At 47.0% G+C, this 16,385-nt stretch overlaps 3 protein-coding genes and 1 long non-coding RNA gene across 7 annotated transcripts; 2 read left to right on the plus strand and 2 right to left on the minus strand.

The window, feature by feature from the left end:
• Nucleotides 1-1,229: 1,229 nt before the first annotated feature.
• LOC117591580 lies at nt 1,230-1,757 on the minus strand. Its single transcript, XR_004574422.1, has 2 exons — nt 1,508-1,757; nt 1,230-1,448 (listed from the first exon to the last, which is right to left on the minus strand). It is a non-coding gene; the product is annotated as an uncharacterized LOC117591580 (long non-coding RNA).
• A 1,332-nt stretch (nt 1,758-3,089) lies between these two features.
• Nucleotides 3,090-10,402, plus strand: LOC117579189 (putative ferric-chelate reductase 1 homolog). 3 transcript variants are annotated; one of them, XM_034264961.1, is made up of 7 exons: nt 3,090-3,238; nt 7,599-8,107; nt 8,160-8,652; nt 8,721-9,342; nt 9,412-9,524; nt 9,761-9,919; nt 9,982-10,402. In XM_034264961.1, exons 2-7 carry the CDS (start codon nt 7,611-7,613, stop codon nt 10,099-10,101), a joined length of 2,004 nt encoding a protein of 667 aa, XP_034120852.1. In that variant the 5' UTR covers nt 3,090-3,238; nt 7,599-7,610; the 3' UTR covers nt 10,102-10,402. The 3 variants fall into 3 exon arrangements, with proteins under 3 accessions (XP_034120852.1, XP_034120865.1, XP_034120860.1); XM_034264974.1 differs by lacking the exon at nt 3,090-3,238 and adding an exon at nt 7,299-7,395; XM_034264969.1 differs by lacking the exon at nt 3,090-3,238 and having other exon boundaries at nt 9,788-9,919.
• Nucleotides 10,403-10,641: 239 nt separating this feature from the next.
• Nucleotides 10,642-13,991, minus strand: LOC117579174 (FAS-associated factor 1). 2 transcript variants are annotated; one of them, XM_034264950.1, is made up of 13 exons: nt 13,837-13,991; nt 13,583-13,651; nt 13,254-13,482; nt 13,045-13,170; nt 12,783-12,972; nt 12,513-12,714; nt 12,205-12,454; nt 11,994-12,139; nt 11,776-11,930; nt 11,571-11,716; nt 11,238-11,512; nt 11,060-11,179; nt 10,642-10,983 (listed from the first exon to the last, which is right to left on the minus strand). In XM_034264950.1, exons 1-13 carry the CDS (start codon nt 13,873-13,875, stop codon nt 10,825-10,827), a joined length of 2,106 nt encoding a protein of 701 aa, XP_034120841.1. In that variant the 5' UTR covers nt 13,876-13,991; the 3' UTR covers nt 10,642-10,824. The 2 variants fall into 2 exon arrangements, with proteins under 2 accessions (XP_034120841.1, XP_034120832.1); XM_034264941.1 differs by having other exon boundaries at nt 13,045-13,185.
• A 289-nt stretch (nt 13,992-14,280) lies between these two features.
• Nucleotides 14,281-15,769, plus strand: LOC117579213. Its single transcript, XM_034264984.1, has 6 exons — nt 14,281-14,660; nt 14,750-14,872; nt 14,926-15,072; nt 15,129-15,246; nt 15,303-15,472; nt 15,528-15,769. The coding sequence occupies exons 1-6, from the start codon at nt 14,426-14,428 to the stop codon at nt 15,698-15,700; spliced, it is 966 nt and encodes a 321-aa protein (XP_034120875.1). The 5' UTR covers nt 14,281-14,425; the 3' UTR covers nt 15,701-15,769.
• Nucleotides 15,770-16,385: the final 616 nt, after the last annotated feature.

Raw genomic sequence — 16,385 nt, forward strand, 5'->3', positions numbered from 1 at the left:
GCGAACAGTTTGCCTTTGAGTCAAAACACTTAATAAACAGTTGGCTGACAAATTCAAAATCAAAATGCCATCAACACCGTGGCTGGAGCTGTAGCTGGGGCTGGGGCTGGGGCTGGGGCTGGGGCTCCGACGAGCTGCTATTGAGTAATAGTAACGGCAAGAGAGCAGGAGAGAGAGTCAGAGAGGCGGAGAGGCGGAGACAGCGAGACAGCGAGAGTCAGAGAGGCAGGCCAGACCGACAGTGAGGCAGTGAGAGGCGCGTTTCGAAAACGAAAGTGAAAAGAAGAAGAGCTGGCAACAAGCTCAGAGTGTAAATGTTTTTTATATTGCATTTCTGTCACACAATTAATCTGAAGAATTGAAATATGAATACCCAAACCAACATTCAAGCTTTGAAACGCGAATATTGAATTGAAATTTGGTTGTGTAAATAGTATAAAGTCATCTCTTACCATCTTTTTTCTTTCAGTGTGGCAATTGCATGTCGCCATGTTGCCACTGAATAGTTAGCCCCACTGTTCTCTCTTGGCTCCAAACATACACACGCACATACATTCGGCACACAAAGAGGAAGTCAACTTGTCCCCCGAAAACCAACAATTTCCGAACAAAATTGCTGCTGGGAAATCCCACTCACACTCACACACACACACACACACACACACACACACCACCCGCGTACATCTCAACGGTGGAGTGATTCAAACTTTAAAGTATCGAGATACCGAGTTCATGGCGAGCAGCAAGACGATGGTCAATAATTATAATTATTGGACAAAGTCACGGAATCAATGACACAAATTCGCGTTTTCTGTGTCAGCCTCACAGTGACTCGTGCAACGTGCCACAAATCTATGTATACATGGGGCAATTCGAGTGGGAGACATAGTTTAATGAGTTTAATTTTGTTTAATGTACAAATTAAGGCTTCCTGGGCTGGGGGAATGGAGAAATGTGGGATGCGGAATTGTGACATTTGTGGCACTACACCAAATAGGCCACAACAGTGACATAACCGGGGCTCCCCGTACCCCGTACCCCGTACCCCTTACCACTACCCTACCCAACTTACGGCACAAGCAGTTTTCTCTTTTGGCGTTGGCGTTGGCGTTGCCGTTGGCTTTGGCTTCCATTGGGCTGTCCCAATGGGTGGCGGCGTTCAAGGTCGGTTGTCGTGCCACTGCGGCCCAGAAACCCATCGTCCCTCCAAAAGGGGAAACGCTTGTAAGTGCACATAATTGAATACATTTCATTAAACTAATACATATTTGTGTCCCGTTTAGAGTTTCGTGGCTTTGGATTGCGCATATCCATTTATCCATTTATCCATTTATAGTCTTATCCATTGTCCAATGCTGCCTGCTTGTGGTGTGTGATGCAATACACCTAGAAGACGCTCGAAGAAGATGACCTCCAGGGTGTGGGCTCCTTATCGCTGTCTGCTTTTCCTACTTGTACATCCACTGATTGCATTAGAACTGGAGAAGAATGGCAAACCTTACCTTACCTTTCCGATGATCATTTCGATGCCAAACTTAATTAAAATTTCATCGTTCAGTCGTTTATTCGCCATAAGCACGGCCTCAGCTTACATTGCTCCGAAATAGTTCTGTGTGTTCACTCGTTTCACTATAATTTGTAGCAGCAGCAAAGGCGCCAAGGTGTGTGCAAAGCTGGGTAAACGGGGGGCTCCCGATGGGTGAATGGGGTTCCTGTGTAAGCGTTAGTTTTCATGGGAATCGCAAGTGCTCTCCCAACTGGTAAATTTTGTGTTCAATATGTACTATATAAGGCAGTCGCTTGCTTAGGCCCTTTCATTAAGTTAGAGAGGTTTTAACTGTCTTGTCTCCTGCCTCTCTGCAGTCATGATTATCCTGAAGTACAGCGTCATCCTGACATTGGTGGTCGTTTCCGGCCTGAATTCTCTAGTGCATATAGGTGACGAAGCAAAGAGAGATTGGGTGCCGGAAAAATATGGATATTCTTATAATACCGGAAGGTATCGAAATGAAACCAGAAAATATTGGATGAGTGGATACTATGTAAAAAGCACCACTCACTGCACTCTTACAAATGATTCTGTGGGCAACATAACTGTGGAAATTGGGTATTCAAGGCAGAGCTCTAGTTATTGTGGGACGTATAGCTGTGTAGAGAATGACGACAAAACCGCAGGAGCAATGTATTTGTAGTAAGTATCTCCACAAATATTCTGTACAGGTTAACTGTGAATTGAAAATCGATATATTAATTTCAGTTGCGCAATGCCTGTAACTTTCGCGGAGTGTGATAACGATGGAGTAAACACGCGAGTAGACTATCCTGAATGTTGCTGGCAATGCGTCGCATTTAAAAAGTGTGACTGAGCAGATTGTCGGATTGTCAGATTTTAAATCCGTGCCATGAATATTATATATTTCAATTATACATTTATGCAATTGAATACACCAAAGAAAACATAGCATCCAATAATGCGGTGATTTTCCCTGTTCCAAGCTCCAATATCCACACTAAAGTAACACACGCCTCCTGCTTTCATGCAACATTTTGAATTTTGAATTCAAACGGAAAACAGTGTACCAAGAGAGCATGCACTTTGTTCACTTTGGTCATACTGGGCACAGAGCGAAATATATGGCACTTTCTGTCGCAAGAACATTTTGCGCATCTGAATTGCAAGGACGTATTTTTAAGAAAAGAGCAAACGAAGACACCAACAGCTGTTCTTCCTTAGTTGTTTCTCTTTTTTTATCAATTATTTACCACAGAAAATGTTGCCTTTAAAAATACTGAAAACAAGTAAAGTCTTAAAATACCAAAATAAATATTAAAAAAATGCTTTATTAGGGGTATTCCTGATATCGAGTTGGATGTGGCCTTGCATGCTGAAGGCGCCTTTTCAAATTCAAAATTTATTAAAACAATTAAATCATCATAATGAAATGAATTAGAAGAATAAAATGGAACACGCAGCTAAAAGTTATTTTATTAAAGCGTAAAATGAACATTAGTACGCCGCCGAATTGCTACGGTACGGTAGTCTCTGACTACTTTGAGAAGCTCGTCAGCTGGCCAGTTACTACCAAAAGCACAGTGGCCGCACAGTGCCGCACACAGTCGTTGGCGGTAACGCGTTGCTTTCGGTTCGGTTACGGCACATAAGCGGTTAACACTTCCACAGAGAAGTATACGCACGGAGCTAGAAGTGATTTGAACGTTTTTTAATTAGGAATTTTAGGTTAGTGCGTGCCTTGACAAACGAGTTTTGGGCTATTCGCGATAAATGGTGTTTTGTGCTCGCCTCTGGCATGTTCTATGCACAACAACAGCCACAGCAATAACAAAAACAGAAAGAACAAAAACGTGTGCAGCTTTTTGGAAATGGAATGGCATGCAATATGCAAATATGTTGATCCACTCCCAGTCCACTCCCCGCCACGACGCTCTACTGAAAGTGAAGTTCAACTTGAAAACTAACACAATACTGCCACACCCACTGCCAATATGTGAGAGGAATCTTCGATTCTCTCATAAAAAGATCTCATGCTAATTGGAAAACCACTTGTTTCAAGTTTAGTAGGATTGCGTTCATAAAAATACCTAAGATGCTAGGCGGGTAGAAGATACCTTCAGCGAAGAGTGTGTGAGCGAGAGACTCGCGCAAAAATAAATATGGAAAGAAAAAAACGGTGCCTGCGTCTGTGTCTGTGTCTGTGTCGGTTGTTTTTGTTATTTCTTTCTACCTGAACTATGTCGCATGTACGCCAGCATGTACGGGCTAACCGGTTCCCCAACAATGTGTGAATGATACGATGCTGTGTGAGAGCTGCTCGCTCTGCCTGGGAAGGTGTGTGAGATCACAGACCCCCGCTGCATACATAGAGCCGAACCACAAGCCATTTCAATGGCACACAACTTTGTGCAACGCAATTCTTCTAATACAATGGAAAAGTAGTAATTAATTAAACAGCTTTTTTATGCGAGAGTGCAAAAATAAGACCTGTTGCCATCCATTGTCAAGTGAGTGATGTCAGGCGTTGCGCCTGCGCAGTCCCCAAAAGTTGGTGATGTAAACAGGGGATCGGATCGGATCGGATCGACGAAGACGGGGCGAAGGTATAGGCAATGAAAACGAAATGGAATGGAATTCAAGAGAGCACAAGACGCTGAAAACGCTGAAAACGCTGAAAAGCAAGTACCTGGAAAGAGGGCGTGCAGCTGTCTTTATCTCTGGACGTGACGCTGGCCACCAGAAATTGGCACACTTGTGTGTGTTGGGGTTTCCTTTATGCAACCCAAACTCAACTCCGTTGATTAATCAACTGTGACACTCGCTCTCTATCCCCCGTACTATTTTATATATGTTGCAATCCATAAAATTGCTTTTTGCTTTACTTTTGTGCGTGCGTCTGTCAAGTTGCAGGTTTTCCTTGAACGAGGAGTGTATGCACGCTGAATTACTCTCCATGATGTCATCTAATTGCCAGTTTATGTATGCGCATACATCAAATCAAAATCGGAATATTAGAGGTCGTTCTTGTCTCAGCCAGTTCTACACGTGTGACATAGTTTCAGCGCACATGTTCAGCTCTCAGTGCTCAACTTACGAACTGTAAGCTGACGCCTCTAATTTGTGTTTCAATCTAAACCATACGCATAAACAATAGATTATTGATTCTGGACTTGTATCAACGTCGCGATCGAAATAAATTGCAGTCAATGGCCCTGACATGCCCGACGATACCCATCGAGGAGCCAACATGCCGACACATGCCACTTTAATTTTCTATCCTGTACGGACATGCAAACACACTGAAAATGTTGATCAATCTGCCAGGAATAGAATACGTGGAATATTTATGTGCCTCCTTGTAACTATAGCTCCAACCCCATGCCGATAGCTCCTTCTCGTTGGGTTTTGTGTACTTGCTGGAAAAGCCAACAAGGGGCAAGTGTTAACCCAGTTTACACAATTCGTGGCACGCGATGTCCGGTTAAGATTGCCCTGCAATGACCAGCAATTGTCATGACAAAAGAAAACTAGTAGCCCACCTTGACCGGTCCCATTTCCACCCTCAGGCCCAGCATGGATGGGGTCAATAGCTTGTCGTGTGGTACAAAATTTCTGTGAACGGGGAACTTCGAAACCCCCACATAGCCAGATTGAGGCTTAATAAATTCTTGTATTGATTCGAATGACCAGAAATCTAATCAAAGTTTATAAAACTTAACGACACACTTGACACAGCAATCCAGAACATTCAGAAATGTGCACAGTCACTTAACCCTGGAACTCATCCAAATTGGTTTTTCGCTGCTACAAATTTCGATCTTTAAATATTGATCAAAGCCATTAGAGTGGTGCTGTCAAAAGCAGATCTTAATGCTTCTCCGCACACAGCAAATGTGGAACATACTTACATACTCGTGTGTACTCGTACACTGCCAGCATTCAAATTGCGATTATTTTAAAACTGGCTTTATAACAGGGGAATGGCAACCTCTATTGAGGTTTCATATTATTGTTATATACAAATGCAAATGCATATGTACACATGTACACAATATGCATGATGGAGTCAAGTGCTCGGGCCCACATAATGGCGCATTGTTTTTGTGTATTTGTTGTGGAAAAGTCGCTAATCAGTTTGGTCTCACGTTCACAAAACAAAAACTTAACAACAAACCCAAGCCAAGCCAAGTCGTAGCCGTAGCCGTGGCTTCGTTGTCCGCGCTTGGGAGCTAGGGGGCCATTGGCTATATGAAACACTGTGGCAAAACACTTATTAATGTGCCAAGAATTTAATGGAAAGCATTTATTGTTATGGCTTGGGCCGTTTTGAGGCCAGGTGAAATTTACTGTTTTCACTTTACCTTCCACGACAGCGAACGCCGAGGTGGCTTATCGCGTCAGTAAAGGTCTAGGTCTGGGTCTGTGGTGAATGTTGTTTCCTAGATAAATCATTCACCATCGATAAATTTGACTTTCAAGGTTCGAACGCATAAAAATGTGAACGCTCAAATATGGCATACACGAAAAATAACCCAAAAATAAGATCTAAACAATGACTGTATCCGAGATACATAAAGTCGAGCAAGGCTTGGGGCGGGCTTCAATTAGCATTTTTCTGACATTTCAAAGAAAGGCAGTCGAATTAATTTCACAAAAATAAAAACACATACAGTATATGTACATTTGTAGCTATAATGAAAAGGTAAACACTTCAAGGTTAATCGCAAATGATTTTGAATTCAAGTTCAATTCGCGCATTCTTGTTATTTCAAGAGGGGGCAGCGGCACAAATCAGAGTGGGATTGGGATATACATACAGACAATAAATGCTGCTGGGCTGGTTAGATCGTTGATCGCCTTCGCCTTCGCCTTTGCCATGAATCATTCATTCATCAGTATGCCGCTCATGCTGGCACATGGGAAAATCCACAATATACATACAACTTTGAATGCTGCGTTCGCTTCACTCCCATGGCGCTCACTTCCTTATGGATCTGGCTTGTAGATCCCCCCCGCAACCGACGTGACCGCAAGCGAAAGCAAAAGTCATTCATGTTCTGAGTCATTCTCGGGGGAACTGACCTCGATAATGTTACTCTGAGGCTCTGGCACTGCCACCCAATTGCAAAAAGCAAAAAAACCGCCTGACAATTGTCGGCCACTAAAAATAATTAAGTAATTTGCTTAAGCGTAATAAACGCTTAATTTATTATACAGCTCACCATACCATACCACCATTAATCGCTTACTCGATGTACTGTACTATATAGTGTGCATTACGTATACGCAGCAGTGCCTGACGAGCAACACAATGATAAGCATTGAGTGGCCAACAAACTGAAAGCTAAATGGTGTTAAACGATATGTTGGCCCTATCTCAATATAGCACAATCTGTGGCCAGATATCGCTACTGTCTGCCATTAGTATTTATGCGATGCTTGTACTTAAAATGTGCAAAGATCTGATTTAGGGTAAAACACTCAGAGAACACTCATGGAATTTTTGGAATTCATTTCAACTGAACTGAGGATATGCCTGAATATGCAATAACCTCTCAGCCTTTTGGCAAACTATTAAGCTAAATCAACGTAGAACTTTCAAGGTTGTATTATAAGCTTTTCCGCAGTATATTGGCCAATTTGTATTTGGTACTTGAGGCCCCACTCTAAAGTGGTGCTTCATTGATAGTGCCTCACTGAGTAGCGCTATACGGAGAGATAGTTAGATAGATAGTTATCATCAAGGGTGTCGATACACAACCAGATAAACATTCGCAACTCTTCGGTGGCTGTCTGGTGGCTGGTTCACTGGAAACGTGCCATCCGATAAGCGGGAGGCGACATTGTTTGCCAAAGTTGGCAGTGCAATTATTTATGCCATGGTAATTAAACATTCGGCAAATGATAGAAATCCAAATGGAAACGAAAATGCTGGTAGTCAGCGGTGGCAGTGGCAGTTGATAAGCGTGTGGCGGGGTGCTGACGGAAGCCTGGACACGGTTCGGTTCGCTTCTGATTACTGAAGAGCGAGGCGAACGAACGTCTTGTCTGATTATGATTCTGACTCACATTGTCTGCTCGACAGGTGCTCTCGAAGATGACGGGGACGGTGCGGATGGTGCGGAGAGCGCGCAAGGGAGTCGGCTGGAGGGCGCTGGCGATGACGATGTCGCTGCTGGTGATGGCCACATGGCTGGAGCCCAGCCAGAGCTTGCCGCAAGGTGCACCGGAAACGGTGTGCGACACAATGCTGCCGTTCCATTCGGGTGGCAGTGTGCTGCCCCAGAACAGCGTCTCCCCCTTCAGCGTGGAGACCTCCGCCTCGACGGTGGGCCAGGGCCAGACGGTGCGCGTGGATGTGACGGGTGTGCCGGAGGGTCTGACCTTCGGCGGGTTCATGGTGCAGGCCCGCAACCGCAATCCACCCCACCAGATTGTCGGCCAGTTCAGCCCGGCCCGCGACGGTACCGTCAAGCTAATGAACTGCGAGAACTCCGTGAACAACTCGGCGACGCACAGCAATGCCGGAGCCAAGCCGCAGGTCTACCTGGAGTGGCAATCCCCGGTGGACTTCCTTGGCCAGGTGGTCTTCAAGTGAGTATTGAGATCCTCTGGAAAAGCCACTGCTCTAACCCTTCGCCCGCAGTGCCACGATTGCCCAATCGTACAGCGAGTTCTGGGTGGGCGTGCCCTCCAATCCTGTGCAGATTGTGAGGCGTGACCTGGGCGCCGTGCCACTGCCCACAGCTGGTCCACAGCCCGCTTTTGGTTCGGCTCTACCCACCACTCGAGCTCCGTATGTGCCGCCCAACTATGTGGCGCCCAGCGCTGTGGCAGCCACCGCCGATCCCTTCTACAACGGCTGCGGCGTGAGCAAGAACTGCTTCGGCTTTCCGGATGGCTGTGTGAACACCAAGACCTGCACCTCCGTTGCCGCCGTGACCGTGCGCGGGGACATCTACGAGTTCGAGATTCAGTCTGGCAGGGGCAACAATGCTGCCTACGTGGCTGTTGGTCTCTCAGACGATGCCAAGATGGGTGAGGACCTGACCACCGAGTGTGTGCCCGAGAACGGGCGTGTCACCATGTACTCCTCCTACACCTCGGCCACTCCCTATGCCGCCGTCAGAACCAGCGTGGTACGTTCTGGGACATTCACCTGCTAATCTTACATTGGCTAATCCCCTTTTGCTTCCCGTTTTTGCAGCCCCAGAACTCGGCTCGACTGCTGAATGCCTCGCTTGTGGACGGCGTAATCTACTGCAGGGTGGCGCGCGATCCCGTGACTGTGGTAAAGGGACGCACCTTCGACCTGAGAAGGCAACAGTACCATCTGCTCGTGGCCTCCGGCAGCAGCCTGAAGGAGAACAGTGTGGGCTACCACGACATTGGCCGCCTGCCTTCGGGCAAGGCCATCAACCTGGCCGAAGTGCAGGACCTGAGTGGCTCCAGCAATCTGCTCGTGCAGCTGCATGGCGCCTTCATGATCGCCGCCTGGATCGGCACCACCTCGCTGGGCATCATCTTTGCCCGCTACTTCAAGCAGACGTGGGTGGGCAGCCAGAGCTGCGGCAAGGATCAGTGGTTCGCGTGGCATCGCCTGCTCATGGTCACCACCTGGTCGCTGACAATAGCCGCCTACATCCTCATCTGGGTGGAGCTGAAGCGCGCCGTGTGGCATGCCCACTCCATCATTGGCCTCATCACCGTCATACTCTGCTTCCTCCAGCCCATTGGCGCTCTGTTCCGGCCCGGACCCAACGACAAGAAGCGGCCGTACTTCAACTGGGGCCACTGGTTGGGCGGCAATCTGGCGCACATCCTCGGCAGTAAGTTCTCCACGCAGAATCCTGGTTGAATCTTCCAGCAATCTTTATGCCCTTTGCTTGCTCTTGCAGTTGTGACAATCTTCTTCTCGGTGAAGCTGCCCAAGGCTGAGCTGCCCGAGTGGATGGATTGGATTCTGGTCGCCTTCGTGGTGGTCCATGTCCTCGTCCACCTGATATTCTCTGTAAGTAGCGCGGCCGAGTCCACCCGGGTGATTGTGTGTACCCCTTTCATTTGACCCCAGAGTGTATATAGCGTAGAGTTGAGCCAGATCTCTGTTGAGATCTTGGTACCCCTGCATCACCTGCCTGCCTGTACAGAGATTCTAGTTGTGTCCCTAAACGCTCATCCATCTGCTACTAATTCATATGTCATCCATCGTCCCACAAGAGCAGCGTGGCTATGTCCATTAATGTGTAGATTGGCTTGTGCTTGAATCATTGGCAGATCACGGGCATGGCCTCGGAGCGGCACCTCAGCCAGCGGGCGAACACCTTCCAGATGGGCGAAATGTCGCCGCATCATCAACAGCACGCCATGCGCAATGGCATGAGCATGGAGCGGAAAATGGATGCACCGGTAGGTGGAACTACTTCTAGTAATTTCCCAACAATAATTCTCTATTTGAATTCCTCTTTCAGTACGGTGCCATGCGCAAGGGACTGCTGGGAGTCTATGGCGTGGTTCTTGTTCTGTTTGTTGTGGTGCTAATTCTTCTAGTGGTGCTGGCACCCATTGAACAATTTCTGGGCAAGTCCTAGACTCATGAATCTGGTGGAAGACGTAGCCTAAGACAGTGTTTTCCCTCCCCCACCTACCCTTCCACCTCTGCTCTCTAAGCCAACCGATGGCCTCCGATATTGCTCATTGTTTAACCCCCGCCCCCACCACCACCCCTGATTACTGATTCATCTCTCCCCTATACCGTTTTCTACATATATATATTTACATATATATGCACGTGTTTGTATGTATTTTGTGTGTCATTCGGGGTAGCAGAGCGTTCAGTACATGTTATATAATTTATTATTAATAAAAGTAAAACAAGCCAACATAAATGCATTAAATTTGTTTATATTCCCCGTTTTTCTCTTCTCTAATCAACTCTCACGTGGTATGCAAGCTGCTGCTGCAGCTGCTGCTGCTGGGGCATGGATCGCTGGTTGTATCTGGTTGCGCTTTCTTCTATTTATATATATATATATATTTCATGTATGTACGAGTATACGATATATATGCATATATATATATATATAGTTTGTAAAAACCATTACAATTATTTGGAGCGTTAGATATATATGTATATGTGTATGTGTGTGTGTTGTGTTTGTAGTATTTACGCTTTTGTGTCTACTTTCTGGGGCTCCACTTAAATTATCATACTTAAGTGATAGATATCTCTAGAATTTCCAAATATTAATGCATCATCAACTAAACCGAAACTCAAAAAGAAAACTCTAAACACGGAACGGAACGCAACGGAATCATCGCTCCTCCAGGATGACCGTCTCCTGCGGTGACATTTTGAGCGTCGCCAGGGTTTGGCTAGATTCGATGGCTGTCAGATCGCGACGCGGCCAACTGCTGATCAGTTTGTACTCTTCGATGAGGAACCCATTGGCGGTCACATAGTTTAGTAGATCCTGCACGCATTCCAAAAGAGTTTATCCCAGGATTAGTGGCTTTTGATCAAGAGAAGGAGATGCTCCATCCGCTTACCTGCAAGTTGTTCTGAGTGTAGAATCTACGCTCTAGAAAATCGCCCGTGGGCTTTCGTACACGTATCTTGCAAATGCTTGCTTCCTGCTCGCCAGGCTCCAGAGGTAGCGATTGTTCGGCCTGCCAAACAGAGTTTATGTTAATAAAATTCTATAACCACTAATTGACAGCTACTTACGACTAAACGTATGGACTCGCGCCTGGCGTTCTCCTCAGCTCGCTCCGACTCAATGCGCTTACGTTCGGCTGCCTGAGCGGCCGCCTTTTGACTCTTTGCTGCCTCTTTGGCCATATCAGCCTGTAGGGTTTCCTCATATGCCATGTCCTGCTCGGCCTTTACCTGATCGCGAGCCGCTCGTTCGTCCTCCTGCCGTATCTCCACCTGCAGCTGCTCCTCGTACATTGCGGTTGTCTCAATCAGCCTACTTAGCAAGTCATCTAGACCAATGTTGCCTACAAAGTAAAGATATACATATAAAATATTGACTTGAAGCGCTGTGAGTTGCCGTACCATGAATCACAGAGAGAACCTCGCAGTTGCTGCCCAATTGTCGGCTCTTTCCCACTAGCATAATGGCCGGAAGCTTGTCTAGCTTTATGTTTCTGGCCGTGAGTGAGGCGTTGCTGCTTATACGAGCCGTCAGCAAGGAAAGAAACCTGCCAATGGAATACATTTGTAGAGCATACATTTTTTGATGGGAATATCAGATAATTACATGTCCTTGTTGCTGTCGTAGGTCATGTCCCAGCCGAAGAGCACAAACTTTTCCTTTAAAGTCTGAATTATGCTCTCTGCCTTCATCAGATGATCACAGAACACATTCGTGAGTATGCTCTCGCCGTGATGTAAGTAAATGGCCAAGAGTTTGCGCTGCAATTACACAGAATGATGAATAAACTTCCTTTTTGGGAAACAGTTGAGGGGCTGGCTCACCTCTTTGGCAGGCTTGTGGCAAGCCAGCTGCAAGGCACTCTCTAAGCTGCCGACAAAGAACTCAGGATAGGGCTCGCCAAAGCGTGACTGGTAGTTTTCCACAAACTGGGAGGAGCCGGTCGTCTCATCATCCGTGTTGTTTGGTACTAAAAAAGCGGACACTTTTAGTAACAGCAAATTGTAATTCAAAAGCATTTTAGATCTTTCATACTTAGATGTCTGTTGAGCGGTTGTACGGGCGGCGAATCTGTAAATATGTACTCAGCGGTGTTGAAGTCTGTGGCATCCTCAAACTCATCCGCTGAGCTCTCGCTGTCGAGAGTCACAACATCGAATGTGTTGCTCGCCGAATTGGAAATCGTCTGTGGGTTCTCGCCGTCGAGAGCCGCATTGGAATTTGATTGAGCGCGTTCCGCAAGGTTCCGTAAAACGAATTGGTGATTTAGCTCAATGCCCGATTCCTGAAACGATCATGAAAGCTTATTATAGTTCAGAGAGTAGACAGCAAGAGGAACTTACCGCCAATGTTGTGTCATTATTACAACCACTGGGCCAGCCAGTCCATTCTTGGTGTCTCACTGGTATTTCCTTTACGTAGTAGACATTCGTTTTAACCTCCAGGATGGTTGTCCGCCCGGATAGGTTCAGTGTAAAGGTACCATGCGGCTCGTACAATATCTTGATGTTGTAATCCTTATCCAATCGCTGCGGCACCTCATCGCTGCAAGAATAGACATAGAACGGACATTTAATACAATTTGTATTATCATTATTCCAGCATCTGCTTACGGCTCTGTGTCCATGAAACCATCTTCGGTTAGATCAATCAGAATCAGCTCGTTCTCCGGTGACAAATCTAAATTGCAAATCTGTGTTCCCCCTTTCTGAGCATCGCTGGCTTTAGCTGGCGGCCAGCCGCATATGCTCTGGCGGCACACTGGCACATTGGTCACATCGAAAATTTTGCGTTTCAGTTGATCTGAAAGAAGCGAGTCCAGAAGAGAGGATTGCTTGCATTCGATGGCAGCTTGCAGGTGCGCGTGGTACATACCAATCGTGGCTGTTGAGGGCAATCGTATTTGGAACAGCGTCTGGTTGAAGTTAATGTTGAAATTCATGACGTTCTGGTTGTTGTTCTGACTGGAGGGATCCAAGTTAATGCTCGACGTCAGCTGGGCTAGCAAATGTGACGCTACAGTAGAATTGTACTTATGTGATGGCATTCGTGTATATGCAAACACAATCACTGTCTAAACTCACTGGGATATCGGTGACGCTGGTTCTGGTTGTGGTTGTGCATGGCCGAGGCAAAGAAGCTGGAGGCGCTGGCGTTCGATGGCCCTGGCAGCTCATCGTAGCTGGGAGGCCTGAAGCCGTTTGTGTTTGATTGAGCTCCTGGCTGCACTGGATTCGGGAGTGCTGGCTGCGGTGCTAGCACGGTATTGGACAGCGGCGCATCGTCATGTGGCATGACTCGGCTCAGGGCATCCTGCAGCAAGACAAGCAGACAAAGCATTAACGCCAACGCAATTGAATTTACGCATGTGCGAAGACCGAGACAAAGACGGCTGTGACGTTGCAGAACTTACCATAAGATTCCAGTTGACAGCCTCCAGGTGGGAGAAGGCCTCGCCGACATCGTCGATGCCAGTTATGTTCTGCAAATGTCATGAAGGGAGGGAAGCTTGCATTAAAATATTGAGCAAACCACAGAAAAATATCCGACACAACGTCACCCACACACTGCGAACACACAGCAGCACACACGCATCGAAAATGTGCGCATAAAAGAATCACAGAAGTTTCTCATGTTTCTGATGGGGACGTGGGCAGCGCACTTTACCTGGAAACTGGCCAGGGTCTCGTCCTTGTTCTCCGACATTAGAAACACTTGCGACTCGAGCTGTTTTACTGTTTAAATTGTTTTTAAGATTTAAAATTTTCACTACAAAAAATTACACAAAGAAAAAGTGACACTCCAGTGTGACCAATTTCGGCATAGACGAAACGCAGTGAGGTATTTTGCTCTCAAGCGAATGCTATCGTTCACAGCGCTGTTGCTGCCTTCTCTAATAAATTCAAACAGAGTGCCGCGAAAAAACAGTGAAGGGCAATCTGTATATATTTTGGATCAACTGATTAACTTCTGGACGTTTCCTGTTCCATCTGATGGCTAATAAAATCAATAACCGTGCAGCAGCAGAAGATACCAGAATCCTTTCATCAGCTTAATGTATTCGGATTTAAATTGTGATTAATATGAGAAACTTAATATTGTGTACCAGTGGGACAACGACAGATCCCGCAGTACTCGATGACGCCCACGCACAGCGGCCAGAACAAATGTGATACGATTAATCTTCATAAGGGGAGTGAAATCAAAGACGAGAGGCGATGTGATTTCGATGTGGCCGGGACCCAGTTTGGCATAGATGAATCCTGTCCTTACAGCTGACAACATGTTGCTTGCTGCGCTGAAGCTCGGCCTGGTTTTGGCTGCAATTAGTGGGTGTTGCATGCAACCAGCTACGTTTCCGCAGAGCGACACGGATCGGGAGCAGGAGCTGCCGCAGCGCATCTACGGGCTGCTCGACAAAATGTCCTGCGGCCGGAAGCTTAATGCGAGCGCCACATTCGCCCTGCTCCTGGCCGAATTCCTGATAAAACGTGAGCCTAATGAGCCGTGCATGTGCGATAGAGATGACAGATGTCCCCCACGTAAACAATGCGAATTTATGAATATTTATCGTTGGCAGAGAAACTGCGCTACGTAGCGCCCACTCGCTTCGAGAGGCAGCTCTACTATCATCTGCTGCACAGGATGGAGCACATCAAGAGCCGCTCGGTGGAGGCAGCGGCAACGGGCATCGAAAGACAAAGTAAGAGCGTGAATGAGACGCCTGAATACCCGATCTTTAAATGTTTCTTCCAGTTCTGGAGAGTGCCTTCAAGAGAAACGTCCTGCTGCTGCCTCCATCGGTGCGGTATGGCCAACTGAATGCCAATGGAGAGTACGAGCAGCTGGCGGCCATATATGGAAATGTGGTCAACGAGGGTCAACCCAATAGAACGCAATCAGGTGAGCTGCAAGGGAACTCGGAACTCCTAGTAATGAGCAAATCCCTCCCCCTGTAGATCTCTGCATGAGGGAGATTGCGGAGCTCGACTTGAGCGACTGTAAGCTAGCTTCCCACGAGTGCCTGGAGCTGCTGACCAGCGATGCACCCACCTATGGCTACCAGAGGACTCATCAGTATGTATATCCCTTAATGGCTGGACCCAGACCTTGCCCCCATTCCGACATTTCAGGGTACTGCTGCTGTACATGCTGCAGCATCACGTGTGTGCCCCCCATTTGAGCCCTCCGCAGGTGTACGAGCTGCTTGCCAAGAGCCATTGCAATGAGGTGGAACGCGAGCAGAACGCCATAAGGAGCCTGGGGCTGCCCGAGCAGTATCGAGATTTATATTTGGAGCAAGGTGAGCCCGGCTTATCTGGCACTTGTATCTGCATTTATGTATTTTGCCACGACAGCAACAATTTGCGGCCTCTTTGGCTACAATGAGTTTTTGAACTGGCGCAATGTGATGGAAATTGGCAGCTGGTTCGAGGATGAGGCTCATGACGTTGACAAGTCCCACGATAGTCAGCATATAAACGATCTGGCCTTGGTATTCTATATAAATGCAATGTTGCTGTTGCACTAAGCACACCAGCAGCTGCAACCAACGAACCAAACCTTAAACCTCAACCCCCCTGCTGCTTGCTGATTGCTTCTGCTTGATAAGTTAATAAAGTGCCGCTTATGGCTTACTGCTTGATGGTTGTGCTCGCGTCAAACTGTGGCTGTAAGTCTAGTTAATATCTATATATGTATATGTATGTAAGTATTTGTGGGTTTGTATGTGGTTGGGTGGCATGCGCCATGTGGATTGGAGTATGGGGAGTGGATGGGGAAGGAAGCAACATTTGTAATGTGACACATTACTTGCGCTTGGCTGCTCAACTGATGGATATGCAGCCGTGACAACAACGAAAACGGCGACAACACTTTCCATTACAAAATGCTAACATTGAAGTGGAATACTAATATTTGCCCTGACATACTCGAAAACATGGAAGCCAGAGGCATACGACGGGTCGGTTCGGGCACGGTTCGGGGTCGTTTGGGGTCTCTGACTGGATATTAATGCCTCATTTGCTGCAGCTCGGAGTCGGGGCAGACAGAATGCAACGACTGCACTCCCTAAGCCTTCAACAAAGGACATGGACAGACACACACACAGAGACTCATGTGTCGTCTCCTTTAGGACTGGGGCGCATTGTCGAGGGCCATGAATAGCGTTTGGTCATTAGTAACGACGACTTGTCAATGCAACAACAACGGCAACC

This window comes from Drosophila guanche, unplaced genomic scaffold, assembly GCF_900245975.1.
Source record: "Drosophila guanche unplaced genomic scaffold, DGUA_6, whole genome shotgun sequence".
NCBI lineage: Eukaryota > Metazoa > Arthropoda > Insecta > Diptera > Drosophilidae > Drosophila > Drosophila guanche.

Bases quoted from the DNA above. Each gene is read 5' to 3' on its own strand.
- LOC117579189 (XM_034264974.1), top strand. The intron at 8,108-8,159 runs GTGAGTATTGAG...CTTCGCCCGCAG, and splicing joins CTTGGCCAGGTGGTCTTCAA to TGCCACGATTGCCCAATCGT. The intron at 9,525-9,760 runs GTAAGTAGCGCG...ATTAATGTGTAG, and splicing joins TCGTCCACCTGATATTCTCT to ATTGGCTTGTGCTTGAATCA.
- LOC117579174 (XM_034264941.1), bottom strand. From the start codon at position 13,875: ATGTCGGAGAACAAGGACGAGACCCTGGCCAGTTTCCAG. The intron at 12,140-12,204 runs GTATGAAAGATC...CCGCTTTTTTAG, and splicing joins ACCGCTCAACAGACATCTAA to TACCAAACAACACGGATGAT. The intron at 11,717-11,775 runs GTAATTATCTGA...TTCCATTGGCAG, and splicing joins TACGACAGCAACAAGGACAT to GTTTCTTTCCTTGCTGACGG.
- LOC117579213 (XM_034264984.1), top strand. From the start codon at position 14,426: ATGAATCCTGTCCTTACAGCTGACAACATGTTGCTTGCTGCGCTGAAG. The intron at 15,073-15,128 runs GTGAGCTGCAAG...CTCCCCCTGTAG, and splicing joins ACCCAATAGAACGCAATCAG to ATCTCTGCATGAGGGAGATT. The intron at 15,247-15,302 runs GTATGTATATCC...CCGACATTTCAG, and splicing joins GGCTACCAGAGGACTCATCA to GGTACTGCTGCTGTACATGC.